Below are 11,960 nucleotides of genomic sequence, written 5' to 3'. Positions count from 1 at the left end.
ACAAGGCATGTGGGCTGGACCCACACGGTGCTTTGCACCCAACGCATTGCACTCCATGCAAAACTTTCTTGAGTATGTCAATGTATCAAAGTTTTCCAAATTAATTAAAGACACTCAACACAAGCTTTGTAAAGAAAGCTCTTCACCAAGCCTCGATACTTTTTATGATCTCCACGTTCACAAGAGAGTGATTCTCTGAAACTGTTCCACTTATATGCATATAAACTTGGGAAGATATTGAAACTGAATTTATATTAGAGTTCATCCAGTGGTTTTTTCCTTCAAAATGAAATGATTATCCACATAAATCTTGTTCTTGGTTGTAGTTGATTTATGTTGTTACATTTGTTGATAACTTGCATTACATTGAGCAATAACTTGATGGTTTTTTAGAATTTTTTTGTTTGTTTGTTTTAAATTAAATTGTGATAGCTTCAAATAAAATAATGTTTACCTCAGTTTCAACACTACGTTTTTTTGGGTCACATGATAACCCATGATTCTTTTTTTTAAAAAAAAAAAATCATTTTGAAAATACAACAATCGAGTCATATGTGATAGTAATTTTATCACATTTGTTAACAGCTCATTTTACAATAGACAGCAACACTATGGTTGACATAATACTCTGAAAACATTAGTGGTAACATAAAAAGACCAAGATACTAACCACCTCATTCTGACTATAGAAGTGGTTAGTATCTTGGTCTTTCAATTCATTTGGTCATTGAGTGCCATGTTTCATTGGTCACTGTAACTACTACCAACCACCTCATTCTGACTATAGAAGTGAATGTCAATATAAGAGAGGCTTTCTGGCAAATGGTGCGCATAATTAGTCAATCCCAAATAAGAATCAAGTAGCTAGGTTTGTTACAATAAGCATACAACAAAAAGTCAAAATTTACCACCTAATAGTGGTTGATTAGTACATAAAAATATTGTGATCATCAAACAATAATTCTCCAATGTTAGATTTGGCCAAATCTTTACCCAAATTAAATTAAACACAATTTAATAGTATAAACATAGAAGTGTTTGGTTATAAAAATAAAATACACATTGACATTGTTAGCCCAAACTAGTTTCAACTTTTTAATTTAAAAAAGAGTTAGAAATATTGGATTGGCTCTTAAGTCCCAAGCCCCTTTTTTAATCATGTCCATGGTAACCTATATTAATGATAGAGAATTGAAATTGGATGCCAGTTATATATTTAGAGAGAGAGAGAGCCAGTTCCAACTTCCAAGGCCCGATCCGCTAAGTACAACAACAATTAAGGTGCTTGAAAAGACCAATCTTTGTAGGCTCTTAACCTAGGCCCTGGTAGGAAAATAATGGAATATATTAGGGATCAGGCTAGATCCATATAGGTAACAATATTGGTTGATCATGATATTTATCCGTACGTTCCAATTTTATTGGATGTATCATGTATGAAGGAAGATCCAAAAGCCAGTTTTCATATGTCCTCTCGGCCATCATTGCTTCCCTTTTCAGTTTTCACCAACTAGCTATTACTTTATGTCCCAAGGCCAAGGGTAACTAAATTTAATGAATATTGTATTGGGGCAGATGAAAATAAATAGATCTGTAGAAGGAAAAGACGGAAGTTTGGCAATATAATATGGATTTTGCATGTGTGCAAGGGTATTTAATCATTTTTATTTTTAGAAATTTTTTTAAAAAAAATTAAAAAAGTATTGATAACTTTTTCAATTATTGAGAAAATGTTTTAAAAAATTGATAGTTTAATGTGTACTATAAGAACACACATTAACCAGACCTCTATAATATATATCACTGAAAATGTTTTGAGTTCAGTTTTTTCGCGGAGATAGGTATCTAACTTGACATGGATAGACAGGGAGAATGGGGCCATGACTTTGTGATTTTATTACCACTGCCCATCTAGGCGTGTTGGTACTCGGGTTCCCTTGTGACCTTGTAGCTCGGGGGTTTAATACCCCACACTTACCAAGCAAAAAAAGAAGAAGAAAAAAGACTGATTTTATTAGCCATGTAGATAGAGCAAAATGACTTATTTATTTATTTTTAAATATTTACTTATTTATTGAAAATTAGCAAAACTACTTCATTGGTACTTAAAAAAAGTTGTACATAAAAAAAAAAAGTTAAAAGAAAAAAAAAAAGTTAATCTAAACTCACTTGTGTGTTTGAATTAGTTTTTTTCCTGATAGTTTATTAACATATTTGTTTATGTATAACTTTTTAAAGTTTCATTTTTCAAAATGCAATTATACTTTTGTCTAGGTTTAGAATATAAGTAAATAAACTTCTAAGTAAAAACCTGATCCAAACTCACAAAGGGTTCACATAGTTGAACCATAAAGTGTTTGTTTGTCAGCAATTTTTCTTTTAGCTTTTTTAGCTTGTTTATTTATGTATGGATTCTTTAAACTTTAACTTTTAAAGTACAATTACGCTTCACTAATTTTTAGCAAAACAACAAATGGGCGGAGTACTCATCCAAATGCACATAAGTATGGATTAATATAATTTGGCAGAGTTGGGGTGAATTAGTTGTTTTTAAATATTGCCTCTCTTCCCTGGCCTCTCCACGCAATGCTTTGAATATTGCCATAAAACTTTGGCTAAAGCAAACCCATGTTTTATTAAATTTTTGAAGGGAAAACCAATAACTTACAATGAACTCTGAATGTATGGTATTCCTAGCTATTTACGATGAGATCTATCATCTATGTTTGTTTCAGTTTCAAGACCAAAACAACATGATGCTTGACTAAATCTATCACTATAATGCTAAATCAAAGGTATTCAAAACATTAATCTAAGAACATGCATGTTTGTTTTCCCCCCATCTTAATTTGTAATCAGCACCCTGGAGAGACATTCCCCTTTTTTTGCAATCGAACTTTCAGACAAGTAGCATCGACATCTCCATCGCCTTGGCGTACCAGATTAACATCTTGCAACAAAACCCCTTGACAAGGAAAGCTCTTGCTGCAATTGCCTTGGCGTACCAGATTAACATCTTGCAACAAAACCCCTTGACAAGGAAAGCTCTTGCTGCAATCGAATGATATGGCCTCTTCTGATGCACTAGTGCCCTTGATGTTCTTGAAAACCACATTGCTTATTTTCACAGCTGAGGGCTGCATATGGATGAATATATGTCATTAGATTGTTATTTTTCACGATGATTGTGACATTGTGTGTGTGAAAGTGATTGGCTTTGGTGTATATATATTACCTGTTGTTCGCATGGTGTTTTTTGATCACAATAGTTTTGGTCTATGATTATAGGATTGCTGACATTGTTCATAACCACATTTTGAAATATGATGTTTTTTGCATACCCAGAGCCTCCCTACATATTGAAAAAGAAAGAAAGAAAGGAAAGTGAACGTACAGTTATATAGATAGTACATTGTCTGATAATAACTAATATGTCAAATTGTTAAAAATATCATGAAAAGTTTGACTAACAAATTACAATACAATTCAACAACGATTAATTCAAGGAGAGAGACTAAATAGAATAATAGTAAAATAAAAGTGCTAAAATAGTGGTTATGTTAGAAAATTAGTTAATCAATAGTTTAGTTAATTGTAGGCCCAAGCCTGCAATGATTATTTGTAGAGCACTCATATTTCATGGACATCTCTCATAAGAGTATTGACCGTATGGTTACAAATATGGATTTTTTAAATATATAAATACAAAAATTTTGAAGTCATAAATTTTAAAATATTTTATACTTTTGAGAAAAGTGATAATTTTTATGATATTAAAGAGAATGACTTGAGTTTAAACCCAAAAAAAACCAAAATCCTTTTTTTATTTTATTTTTAAGAACCTTTTAATTGTTGTCTACTCCACAAAATTATACTTGCATGGGCATAACCTTAAAGGGGTAACATATTTGATTAGGTACCCTTTTTACCATGAAAGAGTCATCATTTCCATTACATAGGACGCGTGTTTTGTAGTGCTAGTTGGTTGTTTCTACGACTCCATTACATATATGTTACGTGGCCATCATTGCCATGCAAAGATGCATAAGTAAATGCTAATTCTAGGCACATGAAGATGTAGGAGTACAAAGGAAAGTTAAACTAAACATTTCTCTGTACTTTGCTTGATCTGTTGCAAAGAAGTAAAGAAATGGCAAAATTGTATAACTTGTTTCCAAGTCTTTGTAGGTTACATGTCAGCAGCAGCAACAAGAAATGTGTAAACTTGTTAATTTCTAAACCCTGGGAGTGATTAAAGAAAGGAAAAGAAAAAACGTCACAATTAAAACCATTGGTTTTGGGTCACTATATATGTTTCCATCATTTTCTAAACTTTCAATCTTTACATTGTTGACTTATTTGACAAATTCAGTAGCCTAACTTTTGTTTCTCTTTTGGGTTTTTTTTTTTTTGAAATTTTTTTTCTACTCGAGAACTTTGCTCCTACATTCACGCAACCTTATGAGGTTCTCATTTTTTCTAACTCCTTTGCAAAGTTTCAACAAGTTTTCCCAAAACGTAATAGGACTTTGACTTCATAAGTAAGCAGTGGATTTAGTCATTTGGTATTAAAAAAAAGCAGTAAATTAAGCTCAATTTTCAAACTTTAGCAATATATTTCTCTGAAGAGTATAGACAAAATGTGTGTGCACATGTATGATGATAACAGTTATAGAGTGTCCTAAAATGTGTAAGCAGTGGATTTAGTCATTTGGTATTAAAAAAAAGCAGTAAATTAAGCTCAATTTTCAAACTTTAGCAATATATTTCTCTGAAGAGTATAGACAAAATGTGTGTGCACATGTATGATGATAACAGTTATAGAGTGTCCTAAAATGCGTTTTTGTAAACAAACTTTTACCTGCCAAGTTTTTATTCTCATCCCATTTGTGGTTCCTGTGAGTTTTGCTCTATTCACCATGACATTAGAAACTTCTGCTTCTGAATTATCAGATCCTAAGCTACCAATGCTGCAAAATATTATAATTATTAAAACAAGTAATAAGTTATTCAATAAAAACCACCAACATGATATTCGTGCATCATGCTAGTAGAAATAGTTTAGTTAAAATCCACTAATTAGGTGTAAAGCAAGTTAGACTTTATATATATACCTGATTCCATGTCCTGGTCCACAGGTAATATCCGTGGCTTGAACATTTTTAGACCCACTTACAATTGAAATACAGTCATCACCTTCAATTAAAAAACAGGAAAAAAAAAAAAAATTAGCTGGGTTGAATGAATTTCTAGCTATTTAGGGGGTGTTTGGTATAGGTAAGTTCAAACACACTTTTGAGCATTTTAAACAACCTTACACATATTTTAACACATTTTTTCACTCACACGTATATCAAAAACACTCAAATAACATTACTCAAACTGCTTTACTAATCAAGCTTTTAATTCATTCATTGTTGGTTAGCTATTTCATTAATTATATATTTTCGTTTTATCTTCGAAATTTGACCCATCTTTTTTTGAGGCTTATGTAGCAAATTTGTAATAATATTCTTAGCACTTGGTAGGATGTAAAAAAAAAAAAATTGGTCTAAAATTATTTTATTTATTAAAGAAAGGTTTACACATTAACTTAGCAGTTAATGTGATTGATAATATGATATTACTTTAACAAAGTAATAAATAAATGTTAGAATTTTTTTTTATGATATATATAATAATAATATAATATGAATTATATACTATAAAATTTGTACTATTCATAGAAAATAGAAATTTTCATTCTTCTTTAGGTCAACTACCTGTCCTGATGACACAGTTCTGTATTTGAATGTTTTGTGTTCCTGTGACATGAATTCCATCGGTATTGGGGCTATTGCCTGGTGCAATCACCACAAGATTCAAAGCTTCGACATTTTGACAATTCTGAAACGTAAGATGCATTTGCTGTGCATTTTTTATCCTTATGCTGGACACCCTCACATTCTTGCTATCTTGGAAAGTCACAGCCTATAGACAAAATTTTCAAAGACATTAAAGAAAATAAAAGGAAAAAAGTTAGCCTTCATGACCATCTATGATGTTAGGAAAATCCTTAGAAAACGTAGAGGACAGATTAACTTACAGTTGGTGCATGCTTGCAGGGCTGCAAAACAATGAATTAAGAGAAAGATAATGAATAATTAGATCATTTATTAGAAAAAAGAAAAGGAGAGAAATTAAGTTGGTAAAAATCAAATAAAAGCATTATATCAGCCGTGCACATACAAGTTTATCGTTGATCTTGCATGAGCTTTCCCACCATATCCTCCCATTGCCATTGATGGTGCCGCCACCTTCAATATTGAAATCTTGAAGATTCTCAAACACAAGCCAATGCAGTGTATCTTCTTCATAATCTGATTTGTGAGAAGAAGCTTTAATTGTTCCATAGACCTAGTAAAAAAGAAAAAGAAAATTATTATTTTTTCTTTAGGAGTAACCAATATCAATTGATCAATATATATATATATATATACATATAAAAGTATAAATCTCATATAAAAAAGTATGAGGTTTTGTCAAACTTTTTGTGTCACACTAATAAATTATCATGCATGTTTTAATGAGATATATACACACACACACACACACACACATATATATATACACATTTCTTAAAATTCTCTTCATTTAGCCATCCACCTAATCAAATTTACGTTTATGTCAAAATAATACTAATAAGTTATCATGTTTTAATGGGAAAAATGAATTTATTATCATTTATTAATTATCTTGGTATACTAATTATTAATTAATATATAAACTTCCAAATTAAGGATATAAATTAAGGTAAATTAAAATTAAGTAATATATTTATATATATATATATATATATTATACACACACACACATGCAGTTATATATTTATTATTAATAAATTGAAAGACAAATTTTTTCATAACTACAATGATGTTATTTGTGAACGCTAGCTAAAGTGATGTTTTTTCGATGATAATATGACGTGTACAACAGTTGAGAAAAAGTTTGTGCCGTGACTAGCATTACTCATATGTTATGCATGTACATATATATGCCATTCTTGAATAAAACTCAACTTTAATGTAAAATCGGATTTGTAAGAGCGAACCAGAGAATATAAATTGACTTGACATGATTGTTCCTATAGATGCATGCATGGATAAAACTCACCTTCATTGTAAAGTATGGTTTGCAAGGACCTGAGAAGGTAATTGGCTTAAGATGATAGTTCTTATTTGCAGGAACCACAAGAGCGCTATTTGCTGAAGAACAAGCCACCTTCCAAGCTTTCCTAAATGCCTAACAAAACCAAACCAATATCAGACCAACATAACATTCAAAACCAAATCATGCAAAAAAGGCAGAATTTGAAAACTGAATAAACTGAATTTGTAAAATATGGGATATTATACCTCAGTATCATCTCCACCATTAGCTTTAGCTCCAAAGTCATCTACATTAACCAGCTTCTGTGAAGTGCTTGCGCTGCTAAGCCTTGTTGTGAGACCAAACCTTTTGGTCTGAGACTTCATGAAGTCTACAAGCCATGGCTCATGTTTATCACCCTGGTTGATAGTGCCCATTGATGTAGTGTGGGCTATAGGATCAGGACCTCCATTAGTAGCATGTGGGTCCTCTTTGTAACTGCTAAAGCAGGTTGAGAAAGAGGCTAAGATTATGAGAAGTGTAAGAAATTGGCTTTGTTGAGACATGTCTTTCACTTTTGGAGAAAAAAAGCAATTGTCTTAAAGATGTGCAAAAAGTTATTAGGATGATAGAAGGTATGAATGTGAGCAATGAAACTGCTTTGTCATTAAGGGACAACGTATTTATAGGCTGAGTTGGGTTTGTCATTTTAAGAGAGAGAGAGAGAGAGAGAGAGAGAGAGAGAGAGAGGGAGAGAGAGTCAATAAGGTTTGTGAATTAAAAGCAATTTGGTATTCAGAGAATGTTTTTTTTTTTTGATGAGTCAAAGAGGTATGGACTGTTGAAATAGAAGAAACTGAGAAACAAGCTTCCAATTGGAAGGTAGCCAGATTTTCGTTTCAAAATTGTTTTTCTTCAATGAAGAAAATCAATTTGAGCTCGTCAACAATGGGTGCTTGTGTTTGTGCTTGTTTACCAACATATTTATGTATGATAAATTTGTAGTGCTAATGTATTTTTTACACAGTTTGATATTTTAATACATATATAAACCTCAGTTATGAGCACGTGGTCATAAACATATTTATTTGATATGCATAATACGTATTCCTTAGGTTACAATTTTGTATTTCTTGCCATTAAACATGTTTTTCCAACCGAAAACCTTGATTAGGCCAAAACTTCTTAAGACATATTTGGCATACGGTAGTGGATAAGAATTATAGGTAATAATTGTTCATACGGCAATAGATGAGAATTATAGATAATAATTATTCATACGGTAATTTTATTAGTACATTTAATAATTTTTAAAAATATAAATTTTACACATGCACATACTGATATACAATTAAAATAAGATTAAATTGCAAACTATATTTTTAAAGTTTCAAAATTTGAATTTTATCCTTAAAATTCTATTTTATTTGCATCAGTAACCATTTTGTCCATATTTTTCGTTAAGTGTCACATAAGGTTGTCACATTTGTTTAGTTAATTCAATAATTCATATCATTTTTATTATGTCATGTCATTTTTAATGATTTAAAATTTTTTAGGCTACAAAAATAACGTGACATTATTTTATAAGACAAATTATACATGCTTGGTAAGCTTATGTGGTCCTTAATGAAAAATATAGATTGAGGGATTGTTAATGCAAACAAAATAGAATTTCAGGGGGTAAAATTTAAATTATGAAATTTCAAGATATAAAATCCAAACATCTCAAACTTTAGGGTGTAGTTTGCACTTTACCCTTAAAATAATAATAATAAATCTTCTTCCATAGCTATTTATTTAACGAGCAATTATGTCAAATTAAAAAATATTCAATTTTAGGAAATAATTGTTAAGATATTTCATAATAAAAAAAATCTTGGATTTTATCATATTTTACAACCTAATTAATGAATAAGTATAATTATTCAATGGGTTCGGATTAGGTCCAGTGTCAAGCGACACTGGACCCATTAGGATTGTGACACATGTTTATTTTTGAACACTTGTCATCATCCAACAAGGTCTAATGCATTGGAAGCACTGAATTGAAACCTCCCCCTTATTCTATTACAACATTTTTTTTTTATTTCTAATTATAAAAATTACCATTCCTATCATAATCTTCATCTAGTGTACCAAATATATTTGGTTCATGCCATTATATATGGTAAGGAAAAAAAAAAAGAAGTGGATAGTGGTAAAGATAGATCTTGATAAGGTTTCTTTATCAATGCTATTGTCAAGTTGATAGCTTCTTTGTTTCTCATTTTTTTTTTCTTAAGTTTCTTTTTTTTTTTTTCTCTTCTTTAAAAAAGTTGATATATATATATATATATATTTTATTTATTTATTTATTTATTATTATGTGGTGTCCATTCTATGATAATTTTATTTTATAATAAGACAATTGTGGGTTTTATTTGACTCAATTGGTATTTTTATTTATTATTATGTGGTATCCATTCTATGATAATTGTATTTTATAATAAGACAATTGTGAGTTTCATTTGACTCAATTGATAAAGTCTTTTGTCATTGAATAAGAGAATTAAGATTCAAACCTACACAAAAAACTAATTAGTGTCTGGTCTGATGATAAAAACTAATAATCATGAATCGAATGTCATAGATTGAAATTCTGACTATCATTCAAAAAATCGACTAAAACACCAATTAGCTTAGACATATCAAATTCAATAATTAAAAATGATTTTACTTTTTTTTCTTAAAAAAAAAAATCATATTTTATTGAATTGAAATTTTTCTTACATCATGGTGTACGTACTGCCTCTATATATCAAGAAGGTAGATATATCCTAAAGCAAGGTGAATGTTTCCAATGTCAACAAGTAGGTTCATATGTACCTAATATGTCAGCATATTACATATCTAGACGTGAATAAGATACATGCCACATGGATTTACCTCATTTTTCTTGGTATTGATAACTAATATGCTTAAATTTCACATATCCGTAAAACTAGGGGAAGAATTATTACTATTAATTAATGAAGGAAAAAATTTTGCGGCAGGATGAGTTAGGCATAATTTGGTCTTCTTTGTTTTCCCATTTTGGTACATAATAGTCTTTACCCTTTGGTATTTATCCACTTAAGACCTAATTACCTGGAAAAAATGGCCGTTGACATAAGGCTTTCTATAATCTCAATGTTGTTAATTAAATATGGTCAAATTCATACAGGCATAAAACACGAGCAGCAAGGCCAAAATTTGACTGCATCAGTATAATTTTGAACAGATAGGAAGTTTCGATAAAAATGTCAAACATTTTTTCTCTCAAGTCTTTGTTTGGTCGATGAGAACCAATTGCATAAAAAATTAGTAAATTAGATTCAACGGTGTGATCATCATTGTTAAATAGAAAATTTTATCTAACCTTTTCAAATTCCAACTACCTAACTACCGAAGATACATAATTTTGGGTTCTAACTACCAATGATACATAATTTTTGGGTTAATCAGGTCAAAAGCAACATGAATTTATTACAAGCAGTTTGGTTCTAGATAGGCCCCAAAACCTATCAACCCCCAAAAAAACCTTGCCTGGAAAACGATTTTTACTTGCTATTGAGGCATTTCCCAAAAGCATATACTGAAAAGATATAAATTTTTTATTATTGAAGCCAACATAGTAATTTTAATATTGAATAAGAGAGCTATCGAAATGAAGATTGGTCTCATCCTTAAAATGGTTTCCAATGTTGATTTCCATTTTTAATTCCACCACTATAAGTGCCCTTGCTCTTAATGTCTTGACTCTTGAGCATTTTAATACGTCATATTTAGAGAAAATTGCATTTTAAAGTGTACAACTTAGGGGGTGTTACAAATTAAATGTTACAGTTTCAAAAGCAATAAATAAAACCTTGAAGTTACAAACTTACAATGCCTAATAAATGAAACCCTCAATTTTATTACACCTCAAATGCAATATTTTTCTACTTAAATGGACTAAGGTTTAATTTGTTACTACTTTTTTTTTTAATTATTAATTTATTACTTTTGAAACTATAAGATTAAATTTGTTACTTTTTAAAAGTTAAGGGCTTAATTTGTCATTACCAAAACCTTATAATTTAGTGGCATAGTCTAATCTCCCTTATGAGAAAAACTTTGATTTGTTACACCACTAGAAAATAGGGTTTAAAATATAGTTTTTTTTTTTCCTATTATATTTATTTGACATAAGAAAACATGAAAAATATGTCTCAAAATTAAAGTTTGGATTTTGGGTTTTGATTTCAGGCTGTCTAGGTTACTTTCCTAAGAATAAGGTTGGTAATTTGCTATAAAAATAAGTACATGCATTTCAAGATATACCCTATGATTATATGAATTTATGGCCTTATCCATTCATGCCTATGTTCCATGATGTCAAAATTGAGGGGGGGCTGTATTTGGAAGAGAACTAGAATTGTGAAAGTTATAGCAGTCATTTAGGTGAATTAGGCGTTTGTGTAAGGAAGAGAGAAGGTATGGCTAAGGTAAGAGAATGGGATTTGCGTGTAATTTTGGAGGTTTGAAGAAGAAGAAGAAGAATAAGAGGATGAAATAGCAATGAATTTGCACTATGACTTGCCGTGGTGTGCTTAGGAAATAAGAAGAGGGATGGGGGAGTTTTGTTTATTTGTGGCTTTGGTTTGTTGCCACTCTTAGACGGCCTTGTGTACTTTGTGACACAATCAAGGATTCAAGGCTAGCTAGTGACTTTTTTCTTCTTTCACACTTGCATAGTTTTCATTATTTTACCTAAGCTAGAAAGCTATTAAACATTTGTTAATCATGCCTTTTTGTATTAATAGACCCCT

General features: G+C 30.5%; 1 protein-coding gene across 1 annotated transcript; it reads right to left on the bottom strand.

The window, feature by feature from the left end:
• Positions 1–2,855: 2,855 nt before the first annotated feature.
• Positions 2,856–7,799, bottom strand: LOC112027834 (polygalacturonase). The gene is made up of 9 exons (XM_024060486.2): positions 7,395–7,799; positions 7,153–7,281; positions 6,229–6,396; positions 6,086–6,106; positions 5,763–5,970; positions 5,115–5,196; positions 4,862–4,970; positions 3,236–3,352; positions 2,856–3,137 (listed from the first exon to the last, which is right to left on the bottom strand). The coding sequence occupies exons 1-9, from the start codon at positions 7,692–7,694 to the stop codon at positions 2,856–2,858; spliced, it is 1,416 nt and encodes a 471-aa protein (XP_023916254.2). The 5' UTR covers positions 7,695–7,799.
• Between the last annotated feature and the right edge of the window lie 4,161 nt (positions 7,800–11,960).

Source organism: Quercus suber, unplaced genomic scaffold (genome assembly GCF_002906115.3).
Source record: "Quercus suber isolate HL8 unplaced genomic scaffold, Cork oak 2.0 scaffold_191, whole genome shotgun sequence".
Taxonomy (NCBI): Eukaryota; Viridiplantae; Streptophyta; class Magnoliopsida; order Fagales; family Fagaceae; genus Quercus; species Quercus suber.
This window is presented reverse-complemented; position numbering and strand designations above follow the sequence as displayed.

Bases quoted from the DNA above. Each gene is read 5' to 3' on its own strand.
- LOC112027834 (XM_024060486.2), bottom strand. From the start codon at position 7,694: ATGTCTCAACAAAGCCAATTTCTTACACTTCTCATAATCTTAGCCTCT. The intron at 6,107-6,228 runs GTATGTGCACGG...ATTGTTTTGCAG, and splicing joins GCAAGATCAACGATAAACTT to CCCTGCAAGCATGCACCAAC. The intron at 4,971-5,114 runs GTATATATATAA...AATATTTTGCAG, and splicing joins GGACCAGGACATGGAATCAG to CATTGGTAGCTTAGGATCTG.